Here is a 21573-nt window from a genome sequence, read left to right as displayed (position 1 = left end):
TCTCACTTCTTAGAGGAAAACAACACACTCAACGCCTCCCAGTCGCCTCCCGCACTGAAACCACCCTCATAGCCTGCACAGATGACATCAGAACGTCCCTCTCATCCTCCTGGACCTCCCCTCAGCATTCAAAACTGTATGCCACCAAAACGTCTGCGCATGCCTTTTTGATGCAGCAATCCGACACAAGGCCCTAGACTGTCTCACCTCCTTCCTTGCCGAAAGAACCCAAAGAGTTTGCTTCCCTCCCTTCTGGTCTCCAGCCACCAAGATCATCTACGGGGACCCCCAAGGTTCCTCCCTCAGCCCTATCCTCTTCAACATATACATGGCCCCCCTCACCAACATCCTCCGCCCCCACGGAATCACCATCATCTCTTACGCAGACGACACCCAGCTCATCATCTCCCTCACCAGGAACCCTTCCACCGCCAAGACAAACCTGCACGCCGGACTCCTCGACATCGCCAAATGGATGACAGCAAGCCACCTCAAACTTAACTCCAACAAAACAGAAATCATCATCTTCGGGCCCAACAAGACAGCATGGGACGACTCCTGGTGGCCCACCGCCCTCGGACCACCCCCAACACCCACCACCCACACACGCAACCTCGGCCTCGTCTTAGACTCATCTCTCTCCATGGCCCAGCAAATCAACACCATATCGTCCTCCTGCTTCAACGCTCTTCGCATGCTACGAAAGAGTTTCAAATGGATCCCCTTAGAAACAAGAAAAACAGTCACCCATTCCCTCATCATCAGCAGACTGGAATACGGCAACGCCCTCTACGCTGGTACCACAGCTAAGCTTCCGAAAAAACTCCAGCGAACCCATAACTCAGCCGCACGTCTCATCCTCAACCTCCCCTGCTACAAACACATCTCTGCTCACCTCAGATCCCTACACTGGCTGCCCATCAGCAAAAAAATCATCTTCAAATTCCTGATCTACGCTCACAAATCCCTCCATAACACTGGACCAGCCTACCTTAACAAACAAGTAAACTTCCACACACCTACTCGACTTCTCCGCTCCGCTGACCTCACCCTCGCCATAGTCCCCCTCATCCAACGCACCACCTCCGGAGGCAGATCCTTCTCCCACCTCGCCACCAAGACCTGGAACTCCCTCCCCACCAACCTACGCAAGACCCAGGACCTCCTAACTTTCAGAAAGCACCTCAAGACATGGCATTTTGAGCAGTAAACGGCAACCCTCCTCCCCCCTTATCGCCTTGAGACACTAACAGGTGAGTAGTGCGCTTAATAATTTTTTTGATTGATTGATTGATTGAGTGCTGTAAACATCTTCAGTCCCAAGAAATCTGACAGGCTCCATCCCAGAAAAAATTAAAGCTGGCTGCATTGCAGAACCTGGGAGGCAGCCCAGCCCTATGCAACAATATGGTCACCAGCAGCAACAATTTGAAAGGGAGCTGTGATAAGTGTGCAGCACACTGGCTGGTGGCGGCAGATGGCATGAGCTGCAGCATTTCAAAGACCCTTGTAAGTTACATAGACACTGCTTCCTATGGTGGAGGAGAGGTCTGGGTTAGTCGTGGTCAACCATTTAAGTAAAGTGAGAGCGTCTCATTAACGTTCACACTCAAAGCACGTGTCCTGTTAAAAGAGTACAATTTCCAAAAGGCTAAGGCGGCCTTCTGTCCTTCAGAAATCAGAAAATTGTGGTTAAATAATGTGGAGAAATATCAACAGGCATCAAATGAAGCACTTTGGATTACCAAACTAGATAAAACAGCAGCTATTTAACGATATGCATTTGATTTAACGCTACTAAACATATTAGAGAAGGGTATGATAAGCTGTGACAGGACAGAGGACAACTTCCGAAATCACAAAGTTCACGTCAGGTATGGGTTGTTTATTTAATCCAGGTACTAGAAAATATTTAGTAAAACAAGATTTTCATTTTGTACCACCATTTTTCTTAATCAAGGGTTCATGATAAAGTGTCACATAAGGTTTCACACATGAGTAATGTGAATTATACTCATAGGTGCCCTAAAATCATGGAAATGCCACTCGTGCACTCTTAAAACTTGGCAGCTAAGCCAACTGTGTCCCGTTCTGCTGAGGTGGATAATCCCATTGCACTGTGCATCGTGCCTAAGGAGCATGCTCTCTGTTTTTAATTTCTGGTTTGTAATTTGGACGGTATTGTACTTCATGTAACTAATGTCCATATCGATCTGTGTATGTTTGAGTTGTGTTTTAGTGCCTTTTCTACAATATTAGCATCATGGCACATTCAGAAGGCTCTCTTGGATGAAGATAAACCTTAGTGCTTACCTTCTCCATGCGCTTTAAGGATTTCTAAAATGCTAGACCATATTGTAAAAACACTGACCATATTGGGTGTGGACAAAGGAAACAGTATCCTCTGTGCAAGGGGAATTCCTTGGTCCATGCTTGCAGTTACAGCTAAATAAAATTGGATGGTTCAGTCATATGATTATAATACCTTTATCGGCTTCATCCCAATTATTTTCAGGGAGAAAAATGGAAGTGCTGCCAAGGCTGGGCTTATGTCCCCCACCCACCCACAAAAGTAACATAATTTGGAATTGCAGCCAACGGCCAATAGTTCAAGGGAGCTGCGGGCCAAAGATGTTTGGGATCCACTATCCTAACCAATCATTACATCACCCAATGTTGACCCGTTATAGTCAATTCTTAGTGACCAGAGCATGTTCACTTAAGGAAGAAGTCATCAGTAATGTATTTTTCCAAAAAGGGCTATTAAAAAATAACTCAACCGTGCCTCCCATGGGTTGCCAATGAACAGCAGGTGGAGCCTACTCTGAAATTTGCCTGCTAAATATTTTTCATCAGACCTACTAATGTTTAGAATGCAGTCTTCAGACTCAGAGACAGTCCACACCGGCCTCCGTCTCTGTAAACCTGTGATCTCCCTGACTAGCGTGGAGTTAAACTCAAGATGCTCTACCTGTACTGCACATTCTTAGCGCTCTCCAACCTTGCTGCTGCTAAAGATCCCACTACTTCCCAGCAAGCACCTCCACTCTCGCAACCTCCACCCACACTTCCTAGCTCGCTATACATGCTGACCGAGAAGGCATTCACTTTCCAATCAATATACCTGTGCTCTTATGGTAGTCCAGTACACCTACATTGCATGTGGACTCATCTCTTTACAATAAAAGAGATTTTATAAGTGTGGACACAAACATGCTTTGCCTTTCCCTCATTCTCTAGTTGTTGTTTACCTAATTCCTTTTTGGAAGGAGTCATGTTTGAAAATTCCCTCTTGTAGCGGTACTTGCAGGTCGGTGTAGAAGTGAACGTCGTTGGTATGTGAAGCCTGGTGTGGTGCACAATATTTGTCTGCAATTTTGTCTTATGGTTTCTCCCGATAATAGTGTAACCTAAAAGTGTGCATATATTCATATTCCCTTTGCTACTGTGAATTTATATATAAGTTGATGCAAGGTAAAATATCTTCCCCACTGTCAAAAAAACACAAAGCCCTCTTAAGGTAGTGCCAAGATGTTTTCGGTCTGTGACTGATTTGGTGTTTCTTCACTGTGTACCCCCTTCGTCTATTTCCAAAAGTCATATCAGTTTGTAAGGTGTTGGAACTGAGGGCTGGCCAGTTTTGTATATCAGAGTAATGGTGCAGGTTTTCCATGAATAAGTAGGTCAACTGATTTAAAAAGTGCTCAAAACTAGAGAGCATTACCTAGGCCAACCAGCTCGCTACAAGGTTTACAAGCCTGACATTTGATTCAGAAGCTTTTTCACTGTTGAGATTTTTAATTGTAACTGATAGAGGGTGGTTCAATGATATAATGATTACATGTTCATGATTTGAGATTATTGTCCACCATGTTGTCTATACCAAAAATGGTTTAGGAGAATTAAGTTATTGCTTTGTAAATGAGAGTAAGAAACAAACATATTTTTGAGCTCTGGGAATGAGGCCAAGATTGGACTTTGGTTTTCCTGTCTGTGGCTGTTTCTTGTGCAGTGAAACGTGGTGAGTGTCCAGCACATGCTAAGATGTGTGATTATCCTCCACCATACCTTCATCAGTGTAGCAATGACAGCGACTGCCCAGGAGCGCAGAAGTGCTGCGTCGACTATTGTCCTCAAGAATGCAGGGAGCCCAGATCAGGTAACAAAACACATGCAATGTGTGCTGTGTGTTACTTCCAATGTAGTCTCCTATTGCAGGTGCAACAAGAACACACCTATGATAAAACAAATAGATCACTACAGAGGCAGTATTAAATGAGTAGCAACCAGTGCTGATAGGTCATTCATGCAAAGCCTCCCTGTCCAGTGGCCTATCTCCTGCTACTTTACTCACAAGTGAGGCCGTTCGTCAATTCCTTCTCCTCTGAGTAAGTGATGCGTTGACTCTTTCCCCCGCAGGGAAGGAATGTGTTGATTTCTGGACAAGCAGCCTCAGGTCAGTGCGGTGATGTTGAATATTTTGATGGGCAGTTTCGATGCGTTGAAAATTCCGACTCACTGTGCAAAGGGTCTGCGCTGAGAGCAGGCGCTGCATTGATTCTCCAGCAGCAAAGCAGGCGCTGTGTCAAAATTTAAGCCGCAGGACAGGCACTGCATCGAATTTTCTGATGCTCACACAGCAGTGCATGGAATTTCCCATGCAGGCTACCTGCTTCCACTTCTATGGGCCCAGAACTGGAAGAAGAGCCCAGGCACTGGCAGGCGAAGTCTTTGATGTCCTTGAGACTTCAGAACATGGTGCAAGCTCAGTCCAAGCCCTTACACAGGGCACACCTCAGCTCCCTTTGTGTCACTGTGTAGAGGGAATTCACAAACAGCCCAACTGTCAGTCTGACCCAGGCGTAGATTCCACAAGCAGGCAGAGGCACAGAATAGTTAAGCAAGAAAATGCCTACTTTCTAAAAGTGGCATTTTCAAACAGACAATCCAAAAGCCAACTTTACCAGAGGATGTATTTTTAAATTGTGTGTTCAGAGCAGTGCTTAATTTGTGCTGGTTGTTTCTGGTGCAGAGCACTGGCACTTATTTCTGAGGGCCGGCACTTATTTTTCTTCCTCAAACATGTACTGCGAGCAAAAGACACATATGGGAAAGACGGAGGAAAAGAAGAACAAAAAAGCGTTACAATGGGAGAAAGCAGAAAGCTGCAAGACTGAGCTGAAGGAGCAGGGAGTAGCTTCAAATGTATTGAAGAGGCCAAACATGGCATCAGGATTGCGCTGCCTTGGTATTCCATGTTCACATATTTAATTGCAGTAGATGCGTGTTTAAGAGGAGAGCTTTGGTCACCAGCACAATTTTTATTTACAAATCAAGCACTGGTTCAGAGACCCCAAACTTCAAATCTCAATCTGCTCCAAATGAGAGACTGCATTTAAAAGATACTTAAAGGCAGCCCCCATGTTAACCTATGGGGGAGATAGGGCATGCAATAGTAAAAACCGAATTAGGCAGTATTTCACTATTAGGACATGTAAAACACATCAGTACATGTCCCACCTTTAACATACACTGCACCCTGCCCATGGGGCTACCTAGGGCCTACCTTAGGGGTGACGTACATGTAGTGAAAGGGAAGGTTTGGGCCTGGCGATTGGGTACACTTGCCAGGTCGAATTGGCAGTGGAAAACTGCACACACAGACACTGCAGTGGCAGGTCAGAGACATTTTACATTGCTACTCCTGTGGGTGACACAATCAGTGCTGCAGGCCCACTAGTGGCATCTGATTTACAGGCCCTGGGCACACATAGTGCTGTTTACTAGAGACTTACCAGTAAATCAAATGTGCCAAACATGGAAAACCAATTTGCAATACAATTTAGACATAGAGCATATGCACATTAGCACTGGTTAGCAGTGGTAAAGTTCCCAGAGTCCTAAAGCCAACAAAAAAAGGTCAGAAATAATAGGAGAAAGGAGGCAGACAGTTTGGGGCTGTCCCTGCAAAAAGGGCCAGGTGCAACAACCACTGTTCCGATACTTAACAAGAGCTCAGTATTTTCTGTCCATGCTGCTCCTCTGAACTGCCAAAGTTAACCTTAGCCCCACACTGAACTGCTTTTTGTGCTTCCTTTTCCGCCATACTTAAAGCCAGGGGGGTCTCTATAATGAACACAGTGCACACTATGTCCCTCTGTAATGCCACACCAATTCAGGGCATGAAGCCCTCTATGTACATAGGTAATGCCAGATGTTACATTGTCCACTGTCTGTAAAGTACCTTCTTCATCTTGCTGATTTTCTGGACAGCCAGCCTGTAATGTAAGAAAGACAAGGAAAGCTACAGAAACTCGATCAAGTCTGGAATCCACAGTCATTCATAAACAACAAATCCCCATCCCTTCCTATTAGCATAACCTTTCATGGGTTGTCATTTGTTTTCATTGTTTGGTTCAAGAAAAGATGCAAACTAATGAATTCACATTTTTTTCAGCTGTCACAAAGCCAGGAATGTGCCCCAAAGACACCATAGTATGCGTCCAAGCAGAAAAGAATCAGTGTAAGAATGATGATGACTGCACAGGGAAACAGAAATGCTGCTACTTCCAGTGTGGATTAAAGTGCAAGGCTCCAGAGACAGGTACTTTTGCCAAGAGGGGGTGATAGGTGATGTTGTTGTTGATTCTTAACTTGTATTTCTGCTTAAAATCTGAGCCTGACTTAAAAAAAACACAGCATCATCATGTACAAATGAACAAGTGCTGCATACGTTTAGTGAAATCTCTGAATTTAAAAAGATGTCACAATGATAGGTGTTAGAACTTGGATAACTGGTTGAGGGGGTGAAACTGTACTCAAGCAGCAATCACAATGCTTTTCAGGGTAAAGTCATAAGCAAACCATAAATTAATCTGTGCGTAACTCTCTGGTTCCTTGATACAAATGCTGTCCTTTCCAACTAAGAGGCAGTGTGTAAAGTATTTATGCATCCTTCAAATAGTGAAATAATGAAACACAAAACAAGAAAAACCCCATACCAACTGAGAATAGTAGAGTAAAATGTCATAAATGATTTAAGATCAAAACAACAAAAAATACAATCAGCAGAACCTGATATGTTCACTTTCGAAGATTTAGGGAAACACAGAGCAAAAAAAGAACAAAGCTCCAACTATGATTATCTGGTCACACCGGACCGAGAGCAAATTGCAAGTTCAAGCCGACCAAGATTGAGTGCAGGCCATCTATGGGGATCCAGTTAGGCTTGCTGAATGAAAGTATCTTAAATCCTGGTTGCGGAGTCCTGCGTTGAGGATACATCGTGCAGCAACGATTCCTAAGAGCTGTGTAGCTGACATGGAAGGTCCAGCGTCATTGTTGAGGATGTCATCAATGAGGGTCCTGTGGTGCAAATCCCTGCATCAAGGTGTGCTGCTCATCGGCTGGTTGTGAAGAAGCTACGAGGCTTGCGATGCCGGATCCTGCACCATCATTGAGGAAGAGGTTGATGAGGAGCTTGCAATGCGAAGGACTGCATCAAGGATATGCAACAACAGTTCTTTGACACCGAGGTTGGGCCATGCAGATATCTGACTCCAGAGTTTTGAGAGGCATTACATCACGTAGCAACTCCGATGCAGAGCTTTTATGAGACAATGCGTCATGCAGCATCTTCCATACATTGGTCCTGCTGGTATCACAGTTGGGCTGGCAGAACACCTTCAGGCCCATCTCCGAGGGTCCAGGACTGAGGTGGCAGCACTTAGTAGAGTAGGATTCACAGCTGGCAAAGTCCAGAGTTGAAGATGGAGAAGCCTGTTCGGTCCCTGAAAGGAGTCCAGCCAACCAGCCCTTGGAATCCCTCTAGTGGCCCTGGGTTCAAGATGCAAGTCCAGTCCTTCTTACTCAGGGAGGAGGGCAGCTGAGCAGCAGGGCACTACAGCAGGCCAGGAGAGGGACAGTCCTTCTTACTCAGGGAGGAGGGCAGCTGAGCAGCAGGGCACTACAGCAGGCCAGGGGAGGGACAGTCCTTCTTACTCAGGGAGGAGGGCAGCTGAGCAGCAGGGCACTACAGCAGGCCAGGAGAGGGACAGTCCTTATTGCAAAGCAGCACAGCAGTCCTTCTTCTGAGTCTTCCACTATGGGGTCCAATATTTATATCTGGTGCCCACTTTGAAGTAGGATCATTTTCTGGAGGTTTCTACCCCTGACGTGTTTGGAATTTCCTGTCCCCCATGCTCAGGCCTCAGATTTTCTAAGTTTACAATAGACTTGTGTCAAACCGCTTTGCGAGAGTGCTCAGGCAGGGCCTTCATGGTGTGCAAATGTGGCAGGTGGCAACTCCTGCTGCTCGTTAATTCAAAGTGGCCCCTCCTGCCAACACCAAAGTTCTCTTTGCCTCACTGTCTGTCAGCAGTATACCAGCTACACCTTGTTATGTGACCTAGGATACAGGCAGCAAACACCAACCTAGGTTGATACAAGAACATTATTAAGTTTGTCATTTTCAGACTTGTGACTTAAAATCTGACTTTACCTTTTAAGAGGGCTTTTAATTACAATTCTTTAGACTCCAAACTCGGCCTTTCTATCTACTCCTAATTGAAAGTTATCACTTATAACTGCAAGAAGGTAACCCAAAGGCATCCCATGGGAGAGGTAGGCCTTGCAGTAGTGAAAAACGAGTTTAGGAGTGCTTTACTCCCAGGACAATCAAAACTAAATGCACATGTCCAATTTTTTAAATAAACTGCATCCTCCCACTTGGGCTGTTTTGTGCCTACCTTAGAGGTGCCTTAAACATATTAAAAAGGAAGGTTTGGACCTGGCAAAAGCTTTGTTATGCCTGGTCAAATGGCAGTTTAAAACTGCACACACAGGCTGCAATGGCAGGCCTGAGACATATTTGCAAGCTTTCTTAAGTGGGTGGCACAATTAGTGCTGAAGCCTCAGAAGTAGCTTTTAATTGTAATGGTGAATTAAATTAAATATGACAATTAGGTGTAATCCAGACCTACCATGTTTAAGAGAAAGAACATAAGCACTTTAGCACTAGTTAGCAGTGGTAAAGTGCACACAGTCCTAAGGCCAACCAAACCAAGAACAGCAAAAAATAGGAAGGGTGAAGCAAAATGTTGGTGGGGAGGACCTGCTTAAGGCTGGCAGGTCTAATGATGTAATATTTATTTTCCCCGGAGAGTGGAACATACTTATATTCTGTTTAAATAAACTGTACAGAAGCTGCCTCTGAATTTCCCAGTCTGCTTAGTTTCCACACTTGTATTCCTAGTTTTTGATTTTGAATGCAAGCAGTTCCCAGGATGGTACGCTTCTGAAGACCTGTATCTTTGTCTGTGGTTTCTGCTGCCCATTCCTAGCAAAAGGAATACCTGCAAAATGGTAGATGCATTTTGAAGCAGCCCAATAAGATGCTACTCCCAGATTGGGTGGTTAGACCCCTGCTTCATGCCTCCACCAGATTAGAACTGTGGCAAGCATATATCAAATAAGAAAGGGGTGCAGGCCAGGCATCTTCCCTCCTCATAACAACAGGATGCCATGTTCAGCAATGAAGTGGCGGTAACGCAGTAACCTTTAACTTCATGGCTGCATGCTGCGGTGGTACCCGATCCTGAAACACAAGAGGTGACATCCGTTCAGTGCCATATGCCATACAGTTTGTCACTGCTTTGGAAGGAAACTGAAGTATCTTTATTCTCTATTGTTCTCCATGCCTGGACCTTCCTGGCAAACGTGATATAAACAAAGTCTCACCAGCTCTTTCTCCCTCTCTACTTCTCTTAATTTCAGTTCAGTATTGTCACAGCTTTGGGCCCAGGCATCAATGTATAATTTTCACATATATTGATGAGTTTCTGATGGTATAACAAGCTATTTTGCTCCTGTTACTGCCTTCTCTGTTCTTTCCCTAACATGGCTGTGGATCCCCTATCCACACTTGAACTTTGTGAAATTAGTGGTTGTTTGGAGTTTTTAACAACAGGACTGCCTCTTTTTTCCTCATTTTTTCAAGTGCGTAAGGAGGTAGTAGGGCCTCAAGATTCATTAGTAATGTATTTGGTTTTTAATTCACTAAGTGGGGATAACTTACTCTGTATTTGGTCATAGGTTCTGTGCATTTGAATTTGTTTCCAGTGAGTAAATATTCTGCTATGCTTTTGTTCCTGTTGAGTAGTTCCAGTAGGGTCTATTTTTGTTCACTTTCAAAAGCCGGCTAAGGTACACGAGATTCTTATTTTGTCAGGTTTTTATGCCTGCCAGTTCCCCGTCCGTAGTTTGCTGCGCTTTGGCCATGATCGTTCTTGGCTCTGACCCTCAGCAAACAGCTGCGCCAGTCAAACACCACACAGAGCATCGACCTCTCACCCCGTCACACGATTAAAAATTGCAGGCCAACCCTGCTACATGCCGCAGCTATGGTGTGGGGCTTAGAGGCCCAGGGGGGAAGGGATCCGCCTCTGGGCCTCACAGGTGTGTTCCAGTGCTGTGATGCCCAGGGGAGGTGGGCCCCTTCCCCTCTTCCTCGAAGCTCTACACATGCATGCGAGGCACAGAAGAGAGGTGCTCCTCCCCTGGGACTCGCCAAGCTGCACCAAAGGTACGCAGCCCAGGTCTGGAGGGACCAGTGGTTTGAGGACCCATGTTGGTGGACTGAGCGTGGCACCCGGGCCAGCTGCCCATGCCTAGCACTGGCCCTGTAACCTTCAATTTAATGGCTGAATGCCACAATGACCCTAAGGGCAAAAGAGATGACATCTGTTTAGTTTGAAATACCAAAGAATTTATGAATGCTTTGGAAAGAAATTGGCATTTTCTGGGGGGGCTGTTTAAATGCTCTCTGTCCTTTCAAGTTCCTGTTGTACATTATGTAAGCAAATTCTTACGATCTCTTTCTCTTTCTCTCATTCTCTCCTCTTCTCTATTTCAGTTAAGTATTGTCACAGATTTGCTGGATATAGACATTAAAGTATAATTTTAACATAAAGTGATGAGTTTCTAATGGTATGACAAGCTATTTTGCTCCTGTTCCTGCCTTCTTTGTTCTTTATCTAACTTAGCTATGGATTTCCTATCCACACTTAAACTTTGTGAAATTAGCAGTTGTTTGAAGTAGTTAACAACAGGACTAGCTCTTTTTTTCCTCATTTTTTCAAGTGCATAAGGAGGTAGGTCTTGTTAGTGTATTTAGTTTTATACACTAAGTTATGATAACTTACTCCATATATGATCATAGGTTCTGTGCATTTCAAATTGTTTCCAGTGCATACATGTTCTGCTATGTTTTTGTCCCTGTATAGTAGTTTAATTTAATTTCATTGTGTGTTTGTGTTCACTTTCAAAGGCAGATTGAGGTACATGAGATGCTTATTTAATCAGATTTTTTATACTTGCCAGCTCACCATAATTTGCAAGTATCATCTCATGATTTTCAAGTCAAACAGATTATGTTTACCTCAGTTTATTTACACTTTGTACCCTGTGTTTGGACATTCTTTTCTGAGTGGACATTCAATCTGAATGGTCACGACTTTCTATTTTCCTCATTTGCGCTGCTTTAGAAACATTTCCAGAGATACTGAATGTTATTCATAAGTAACAGTATTTGATTGGGAGTTCGACGATCTCACTACCTATTTGAAATTGATTTTTTATAGATCCTACTTCAGAGTGTGCAAGTCGTATTGGAAGTTTTTAATTTGTTCTGTAACATCATGGATTAATTTGTTGGTTTGCTGCATAGTGAGTCCTTGTTGTAGGCTGTTGGAAGATGGGTTATTAGTAAGGGCAGGTAAGTACCTACACATAGCAATAGGCCACTAACCTCCACCTAGGTCCAGTTAGGTCTCAGTAAATTAAACCTAGTTCAACCCTTGGTAGCTTGGCAACGAGCTTCAACGCTTAACTTAGGAGACAATGCGTAAAGCATTCAAATATCACAAACAGTAATTAAATAAAACACAGAAACTGTTCCAAAATCCAAAACCAATTTCCAATATTAGGAAATAGTTTTAGCTTTAAAATGACACCAAAATGAATAAAACCTCATAAGGGAATCCGGTGATATGAATTTCTAAAGAATTAATGCTTTTTAGCTCTTAGAAACGGATAGCGCCAATCTGATCATCTGTTCGCACCTCGACCGGGGCAAAGTCATAGTTTAAGGCTGACCACGATGGAGTCCTGCTCGGCTACAGCCTGTGGGAGGCCTCGGTCAAAAGTTTACCTGGAGATTTTCTTCAGCGGGAGCAAATCGCCAATCCAATCCATCCACGTGGAACTCTTCCTCGGATACGTGTCGTGGAAGCCCTTGGTGGAGATTTTTACCTTCGGACTTAGTCATTTTTTTGAGGTGAAAATCCTTCGAACAGGGCAAACCTGAATCTTGATCCAATGTCCCTGGAGCCCTCTTCGGATACACTGCCTGGAAGGTCCTGGTCAACTTCCTACATTCGGACTTAGTCACTTTTTATGACATTTTCTTCACTGGGAAGAACCTGCAAGTCAGACCAGGTCGTGCTTGAGGCAAGCCGGCTAGAGTTGCTGCGGCAGGTCGGTCCCTTTATAGAGCTTTTTTCAAAAAGTTCTCCAAACTTCTAGATCTTCTCCCAGATGTTCTTTTAAGGTTCTTTTGAGGTCCACAGCTCACCCCAAGGTTCCAGAAGCTCTGAAATGCTCTTTTTTGGCCACTGGACAGTTGTCAGCTGGTCAGTTTCTTCAGGAGATGGTGCAGGGGACTCTGGTTAACAAGTTTGCAGCTGGTGCAGTCCTCAAGAGTACAGTGTCCGGGTGCAGGTCAGGGGTACAGCAGGGCAGTCCTTCTTCTCCTGTAATTCTTCCTGGTAGAAATCTGAAGTGTGGGTGCAGTCTGCCAGTTTTATCCTTGCCCCTGGGTGACAAACAGGGGGGTCCTGGTTCTCCAGTCAGGTGCAGGGTCCTTCCCCCTGTGATGGCCACTTCCTGGGAAGTGTGCCAAAAAATCAATCCTAGGGAACAACATTCCTCAAAAATCTATCATGGCTGAAAATGATTTTTGGAGGTTACATCTGGCTGAGCCCACCCACTGGTGTGGCTAAAAGTCCTAAACAATCTAATTAAAGGGGCACCTAATTGTCTGGGTTTGCAGGTTGTGAGGGAGGTGCTGGGTTGCTCCAAATGTCCTTCCCTGCCTTTGAAGACCAGTTTGGCAGCCCTCCCACCTTTCTGCCTCCCCATCTGCTGAGGGAAGATCTCCTCCCCCAGGCACATCTCTTTGTGTTGAGCCAGGCCACTTCACACCTCATCAAGGCAGCCTGGCCAATCAGAGCAAGCAGCAAAAACACTGCAGTGCTGAAGTTGGCAACTTTTTAGGTAAAGTTTAAAACTCTTTACCTGAGCGAGTTATATTAAATCTAACAATTGTAAGTTATGGGATTTATTATAACAATTAATTTGATACCAAACGTGTTGTTGTAGCTGTCACTTAAGGGGACTTTATAAATTAAAAGAAAGTCTCCTCATTCTAGCCTATGGAGGCCATTCACTACAATGAGGGAAAAACAGATTTGGCTGTTTACCTCACCAGGGCTTATAAAACTATTTTTATAAGGTCCCTGCTTATAGTTACGTGGCACCCAACCCTTAGGGGTGACCTATATGTGAAAATAAGGAAGTTTAAGACTTTGGAAGTACTTTTAATTCCAAAGTAGAATTTGCATGTAACTTTAATTTAAAAGCAGCCAGTAAGATGACACTGGGCACCTCAGCAGTGCACCTATGAGTGCACTACCCATGCTGGGGTCCATAAACCTACATGCCATACCATATACTAGGGACTTATAGGTAGGTTCATTTTGCTAATTATAATTAGCCTAATTTGCATATCCACTTTACACAGAGCACTGGCCCTGGGACTGGTAATCAGTACCCAAGGCACAGCCAAGAGTCAGTAACCACCAGTATCTGTCCAAAAAGTTTGGGGGTGACCAGGGCAAAAATGAGGACTTTCTTACGTAAGCCTTCTGTGTAAGTGGTGTTGAACGTCTTTAATTTGTTCTCTAAGAACACAACTTTACTTTTTTTTTATCTTTCGGCATGCTGTGGGTTTTCTGCATGTTGAATCTTTGCTGTAGACTTGGAGGCAGATTTAAGAGGGCCTAGAGCCACGTTCGTGCTGCCTTAGTGTAATTTTTTGAAGCTAAGGTGGCCATTTCCCTTTGCCATATTTACAAAGTGGTGCAATGCATGCATTGCACCACTTTGTACCCCTTTGCACCACATTATGCCTGCGCCAGGCATAATGTATGCAAAGTGGTTGTTCCCTTGTTAGGGGGGCAGAAAAAATTGTAATTTTTTTGGCACTTTTAACGCCTGCTCAGAACAGGCGTTAAAAGGTGGCCTCCATTATTTATATTGGGCCCCTATGTACTCTGCAGGAGTAGTGGCAAAATGACGCTACTGCCCCCTACCCTGCTTCATGGGCACACATGGTGACGGTAGGGGGGACGGTAAGGGACGCAAGGAAACTGGCGTTGCACTAGCTGCAGCACCACTTTTCTTAAATCTGCCCCTTGGTATCTTAGTGCTGTCTGTTGAATGCATTTAATTGTTCTATATGTTCATGATTTTAGTTTCATTCATTTACAAGCGTGCCGTGGTTGTACTACATGTTGAGGTTTTGGGACAGGCCTCCTGTGAAAACTGGGTTTTATGTGTGGGTGAGTGGGGAGAGCATTTCACAGGGGCTCTGTAAGGTGAAATAATGTAATTTGCAACATTAAACAACTGTTTATTTTTGTTTAGATTAAAAGTTATCTACTACACAATTTCCAGAACTAATTAGTAACAAAAGTCATCTACAATTAAATATTTGTAGTGTTAATATATTATGTGGACATGCAACATGTTCGTCACCAGGGCCTTCCCACACAAGGGCTGTTACGAAGGATTAACATGCTGCAAATGCCTGAGGATGGTCCGGTGACTTTCATGACTGTGACTTACTCTCTTACAGAGAAACCTGGCCAGTGCCCAGTGCCAAGTACAAGATGTGCAACCCCTCTACCAGCAAGGTGCAAGCAAGACAGCGAGTGCCCAGGATCACAGAAGTGCTGCACCCCGGTCTGCACCCAGGAATGCACGAACATCACAGCAGGTAACAAGTGGATACAATATGTAGGATTTAGATCTCAAAGTGAGCCCCCTGTGGTTCCAGGATGCTAATTCCTAAATCTAGTACTGCCAACTGCTGGGTTTCCAGCTTCTGATTTGATCTCCCATTTCCAAGCCATGGGTATCCCATCCGGTATTTCAGCTGTCATCTCAAAACCGAGAGTAAGTAATAGAGATCTGTTGATTATTTCTGACAACCCAGTGATTTCTGATCTTAGCAAATGTTGACAGCAACTAGCACTCACTCTCTCTCTCTCTCTCTCTCTCTCTCTCTCTCTCTCTCGCTCTCTCTTTATATATATATAAATAAGTCTGGGATTGAAACTGCCGTCTGTGCCTGCTCCTCTACGAGGGTGTCGGTGGTGGACTCTGTGTGCTTGGGCACCATCGCTAGTCTTCGTGCCCTTCGATCGCATAGTGTTTTCTTTAATCGAAAAGACCGACACACCGCACAGCTTTCCTCACGATGTTCCAGAAAAAGGTAGAGATTACAGACCAAGTGATGGTCAGTTAAGGAAATTTACTATAGCACCGAGGACAAAATCAGAATGGAGTCAGATCCATCAGGCTATGACGCAGTAGCCCCAAACAGTCCCAAGGAGGGCGCGAGCACCCGAAAGGGCGTTTCCTTGATCCAGATGGTACTATTGGATCGAGTGCAGCAGAAACCGCATTCGAAACAATATGGATGGTATGAGAAAAGTTTGAGATGATAAAGAGTTTCCAAAATGAAAGTCCTTCATCATCCGTGTCTGATTAGCCTTTGCACCGTACATAAAGAGCCATGATTTGTATTGGGGCTGTTGTCCTCATTGTATTTCTCCATTCTCTGACGTGTGCTCCCTCCACCTTCCTCATGGGTCACAATCTCCATCTCTTCACATTTCAGCCACAGATTCTTTCTGTATAGGAAAGAACATGTAATACTGTTTTCTTAGAGGCGCATAGGGAAGCTCGGTAAGGTACTAGACCCCAAATGATGTCCCCAAGGTTATCAAATAACTTCTCACTGGGAGAATTGTGGGCTTTTATTTCTGTTTATTTGTATAAATACCAGGCATAATCAAGGAATAGGCCCTATTTACTGTTACTGTTGTGTCATGTGGTTCATGGTATATTACCACCTGCCTGAGAATAGAATCTATCTGCTTCATCCATATTAGTAATACTCTGTGGCTCTGCACATGTGTAACCTCTGAGACATTTCCACATGTTGAAAATGATTCTAATGTTGAAAACGTATAAAGCAGATTCCTAAAGAATGAATGTAGTAAATGGGCTGCGACATTAGCAGATTATCACTGCCAGCCTTACCCTATACCTAGAAAAGCAACCGGTATTATATTCTTGGATAAACAAAAGAAGAAAGGTTAAAGTGCTGTCTGTGTTATATTTTACTTGATGGGAATTGGTCACATCTTCTGAGGCTGAGTTGCTGACTACTACTTGCTGAGCATCAGAGGGCACCCCCCTCATTAAAGCTTTTACAGGGTATAATTTTTTATTTTCGATGCCCGTATAGCATCACTTACAGCATCAAGTATTTCTTTGAGGCTAGCGTCACAATCAAAGATGGGCATAGAAACCTAAGGGGCACATTTATGAATTTGTGGTGCAGGGCAACACAGCAGGTCACCTTACTGCACTGCCTTGCATCAGAGGGAAAGAACAGGAATACCCTGTATTTAAGCAATACAGTGCATTCCTGTCCTTTCCCCCTGCTCTGGTGCCCTTTTGGTTGTCTATCGCCCCCCATCGACCTCACTGGCATAGTTCAGCACTGCTAAGCTAATTAGTGGGTGCATCCTCCAGTGAGTGACTATCCATGGATGTGAGGTCCAGGGGGACAAGGTCCTCGATCTGGTGTATGACTGTGAGGACAAATGGAAGAGAGTCAAGTACCACAACAATGGTATCATGGGCCCTTGTGAAAAGTGTCTCCTCACTCTCATCCATTGCACAGTAAAATAACAGGGAATGGGGAACTTTGTGCACTTAGTACCCATTGGACCAGTGCGACTGTGCCTGTTGCACTAGTTCAGTTCATCGTTATTCGGTTATACAAATACAACCACTACTGATGGCTTTGCCCCTGACCAGGACCCATGCACAGGGCTATGGTACAGCGCAGAGAAAATTTAAACTGGGTCTAGAGGATGTGGCCGGATGGTTCCCCAACCCTCCCTGGTCTCTCAGTTAGCTACACACCCTGGTCTCTTAATTAGCTATGGGTCCCTGGAAAGTGGGGCCCTCCCCAAGGCCTTGTAATACCTCACTGTGGCAACATGGCATAGTTTAGGGACCTTCACCCCCCTAAGCCCCGCACCATGGTCTAGTGCAGGGAGGTGACCTAGATCTGGAGAGCTCTCTTTGTGGGACTGAAAGCATGGTGTAGCGCTGCAAGTCCAGGGGAAAGGGGTTTCCGCCCCTGGACCACTCTACCATGACCCAGAGCTTCAAAGCCCAGGGGAGGGGACCAATGCATGGCAACCTTCTCCAGGGCCTCTCAGTCATGGTTATAGCATTGAGAGGTATACGAGAGGGAGCCCACTACCCGTAGGCCTTGCAGTACTGACCCATGGCGATGACAGGTGAAGAGGGGCCCTCCCGAAAGCCTTACAATGTTAAGCCATGGCTATGAAGTGTAGGGTAAAGTGCTCTAGGCCTCACAACCATGATCTTGTGCTACCACGCTCAGATGAGGAAACCCAGAATATGGCATCCCTCTTCCATGGGCCTTGCAGCAATGAAGTCGACCTGGAACACCCCACTGTGATCCAAGCTGAGAGGTGCAGGGAAGGGTGATCCTATCCCTTGGTCCTCACAATTATAGTCTAGTGCCCTAAGGCGCAGTGGTTGAGGCCCCACTGCCCTGGGCCTCAGAACTGTGGTCTGGTGCTTCCAAGTGCAATGGTAGGAGAGTCCCCTTCCCTGGGCCTCGCAGCCATGGTTCCCAGCCATCAACGTGAGCGTCAAGTAAGATGTCCAATTTTCTTTTATCACTTCACAGTGCACTTTGTGCCTTTGGAGACACACTGCACATGTGGAGAAGCATCAGAAGATGTTTACTGGGGATGAGAACTAAGTCAAATAGAGGATTTTTAGGGTTTCCTTCTAAATCCTCCTCTCAAAGCAGGCCATGTAAAAAGGTAACACAATTGGAGATTATGTTTATCGAGTGTGATTACTCTTGATACTATATTTGAGTTCTAATCCCTTTGCCACCTCCTGGGGTAAGCCTTGCCTGCTCCGATTGCAAACTTTGAACAACACGTTAAGGAAATGTACTCAGGTATCCAAATAGAATGAAATAGTCTTAAGCTTTGAAACACCAGTGGTAAATATCAGTATCTATCACGGATACCGTCCAGTAAGTATCCACTACCACAGGACCTGGTGTGGTGGGTATGTTTTTAGCTGTGGAACTAAAATATTTGACAATTAATCTGAGTTCTGATTTCTATGGTAGACATAAACACAGTGTTGAAAGGCTTGGGAAGGGCCCATACAGTGTAACAATTAGATGGAAAGGGTAGCCCCTTCCCTTTGCCACCAGAATCCCTTAGACCCCAGTTGTGGTCTAGTGGACTTATTGGAATCGTGGGATTAGGAGACGTAGCTTGAAACCTGGCCTCCCATTTGGACAAATTGTGTGCTCTTGGGCAATCATCTTTTATTAACTTAATGCTCTGCTGCTCCCTTGCTGGCGACATTAGAAGTAGTTTGATTCATTGTAAAAACTGCTATCAGGATTTTAAAAATATTCACTTACTATTACCATGGAGGAGGGAGGTGCCCCGTTACATGGTATAGTCACCGAAAAGCAGTACAGTGGTAAATATATAGCATTTGTACCAAGTAGCATTGCACTGAACTCCTGGGTCTACTAATTTAACCAACTGTTTCATCCTGGGCAAATGATACTCTCCCTGTGCCTTGTCCACTGATCGGGCAGTATAGCAGAACTGTGAAGCAGGTTTAATGTAAGAAATAGGCACCATGGGTGTACTCCCTGGACAGGCCCTGAGCATGTATTGGAGGGGAGTGGATGTGCGCTACAGCCAGAGCTGCCGACTTGGAACTCAGGAACCATGTTCAAGTCTCGGTGTCAAGACCACATCCTGTGGCTTTGAGCAAATCACTTAGGGCCTGATTTAGACTTTGGCAGCCGGGTTACTGCATCACAAACGTGACAGATATCCCACCCTCCATATTACGATTTCCATATGATATAATGGAATTGTAATAAAGTTGACGGGATATCTGTCATGTTCTGAACGAAGTAACCCCATCTGCCAAACTCTAAATCAGGTCCTTAATCTTCTTCTGCCTAACAAAGGGATATAACCTTGTATAATGCAACCGGTGCTTATGTAACGCACTCCAATATATTTGGGTTGAGTTTGTAATACATAAATATGCAAAAAAAACTAAAAAATGTATTTCAGCAGCTGTTTTCAAGGCTGTTTGCATTTTGATAGTGGAAGGTGCTTCTGAACATGCATGGTGCAGGAACCCTCCTGTGCTGTAACCTTTCCCTTCTTGACACTGACAGCCATCTGTTTTACAGCTCACAAAAAGCTGAAATCATGAGTGTTGCTTGTCCATTGAACGAGTTAAAAGTTCTGAGGTCGACAAAAAGCAGGACAGTGGGCATCATGTGGTGCCTTTGAGTGGTGAGCTGATACGATTAAAAATTGCAGGCCAACCCTGCTACATGCCGCAGCTATGGTGTGGGGCTTAGAGGCCCAGGGGGGAAGGGATCCGCCTCTGGGCCTCACAGGTGTGTTCCAGTGCTGTGATGCCCAGGGGAGGTGGGCCCCTTCCCCTCTTCCTCGAAGTTCTACACATGCCTGCGAGGCACAGAAGAGAGGTGCTCCTCCCCTGGGACTCGCCAAGGTGCACCAAAGGTACGCAGCCCAGGTCTGGAGGGACCAGTGGTTTGAGGACCCATGTTGGTGGACTGAGCGTGGCACCCGGACCAGCTGCCCATGCCTAGCACTGGCCCTGTAACCTTCAATTTAATGGCTGAATGCCACAATGACCCTAAGCGCAAAAGAGGTGACATCTGTTTAGTTTGAAATACCAAAGAATTTATGAATGCTTTGGAAAGAAATTGGCATTTTCTGAGGGGGCTGTTTAAATGCTCTCTGTCCTTTCAAGTTCCTGTTGTACATTATGTAAACAAATTCTTACGATCTCTTTCTCTTTTTCTCATTCTCTCCTCTTCTCTATTTCAGTTAAGTATTGTCACAGATTTGCTGGATATAGACATTAAAGTATAATTTTAACATAAAGTGATGAGTTTCTAATGGTATGACAAGCTATTTTTCTCCTGTTCCTGCCTTCTTTGTTCTTTATCTAACTTAGCTATGGATCTCCTATCCACACTTAAACTTTGTGAAATTAGCAGTTGTTTGAAGTAGTTAACAACAGGACTAGCTCTTTTTTTCCTAATTTTTTCAAGTGCATAAGGAGGTAGTTCTTGTTAGTGAATTTAGTTTTATACACTAAGTTATGATAACCTACTCCATATATGATCATAGGTTCTGTGCATTTCAAATTGTTTCCAGTGCATACATGTTCTGCTATGTTTTTGTCCCTGTATAGTAGTTTAATTTAATTTCATTGTGTGTTTGTGTTCACTTTCAAAGGCAGATTGAGGTACATGAGATGCTTATTTAATCAGAATTTTTATACTTGCCAGCTCACCATAATTTCAAGTATCATCTCATGATTTTCAAGTCAAACAGATTATGTTTACCTCAGTTTATTTACACTTTGTACCCTGTGTTTGGACATTCTTTTCTGAGTGGACATTCAATCTGAATGGTCACGACTTTCTATTTTCTGCATTTGCACTGCTTTGGAAACATTTCCAGAGATACTGAATGTTATTCATAAGTAACAGTATTTGATTGGGAGTTAGACAATCTCACTACTTATTTGAAATTGATTTTTTATAGATCCTACTTCAGAGTGTGCAAGTCGTATTGGAAGTTTTTAATTTGTTCTGTAACATCATGGATTAATTTGTTGGTTTGCTGCATAGTGAGTCCTTGTTGTAGGCTGTTGGAAGATGGGTTATTAGTAAGGGCAGGTAAGTACCTACACATAGCAATAGGCCACTGACCTCCACCTAGGTCCAGTTAGGTCTCAGTAAATTAAACCTAGTTCAACCCTTGGTAGCTTGGCAACGAGCTTCAACGCTTAACTTAGGAGACAATGCGTAAAGCATTCAAATATCACAAACAGTAATTAAATAAAACACAGAAACTGTTCCAAAATCCAAAACCAATTTCCAAAATTAGGAAATAGTTTTAGCTTTAAAATGACACCAAAATGAATAAAACCAGATAAGGGAAACTGGAGATATGAATTTCTAAAGAATTAATGCTTTTTAGCGCTTAGAAACGGATAGCGCCATTCTGATCATCTGTT

General features: G+C 44.3%; 1 protein-coding gene across 5 annotated transcripts in view; it reads left to right on the top strand.

Moving 5' to 3' along the window:
* LOC138295324 (balbiani ring protein 3-like) overlaps positions 1–21573 on the top strand; it is a 137154-nt gene that overhangs the window by 78702 nt on the left and 36879 nt on the right. For all 5 annotated transcript variants that reach the window (XM_069233548.1, XM_069233546.1, XM_069233547.1 and 2 more), the window contains 2 exons: positions 6458–6604; positions 14975–15115. In XM_069233548.1, the coding sequence (XP_069089649.1) occupies positions 6458–6604; positions 14975–15115 (288 nt within the window). The remainder of the gene's footprint in view (positions 1–6457; positions 6605–14974; positions 15116–21573) is intronic.

This window comes from Pleurodeles waltl, chromosome 5 (genome assembly GCF_031143425.1).
Source record: "Pleurodeles waltl isolate 20211129_DDA chromosome 5, aPleWal1.hap1.20221129, whole genome shotgun sequence".
Lineage (NCBI taxonomy): Eukaryota > Metazoa > Chordata > Amphibia > Caudata > Salamandridae > Pleurodeles > Pleurodeles waltl.
The sequence above is the reverse complement of the archived record's forward strand: the minus strand, read 5'-3'. Positions and strand labels throughout refer to the sequence as shown.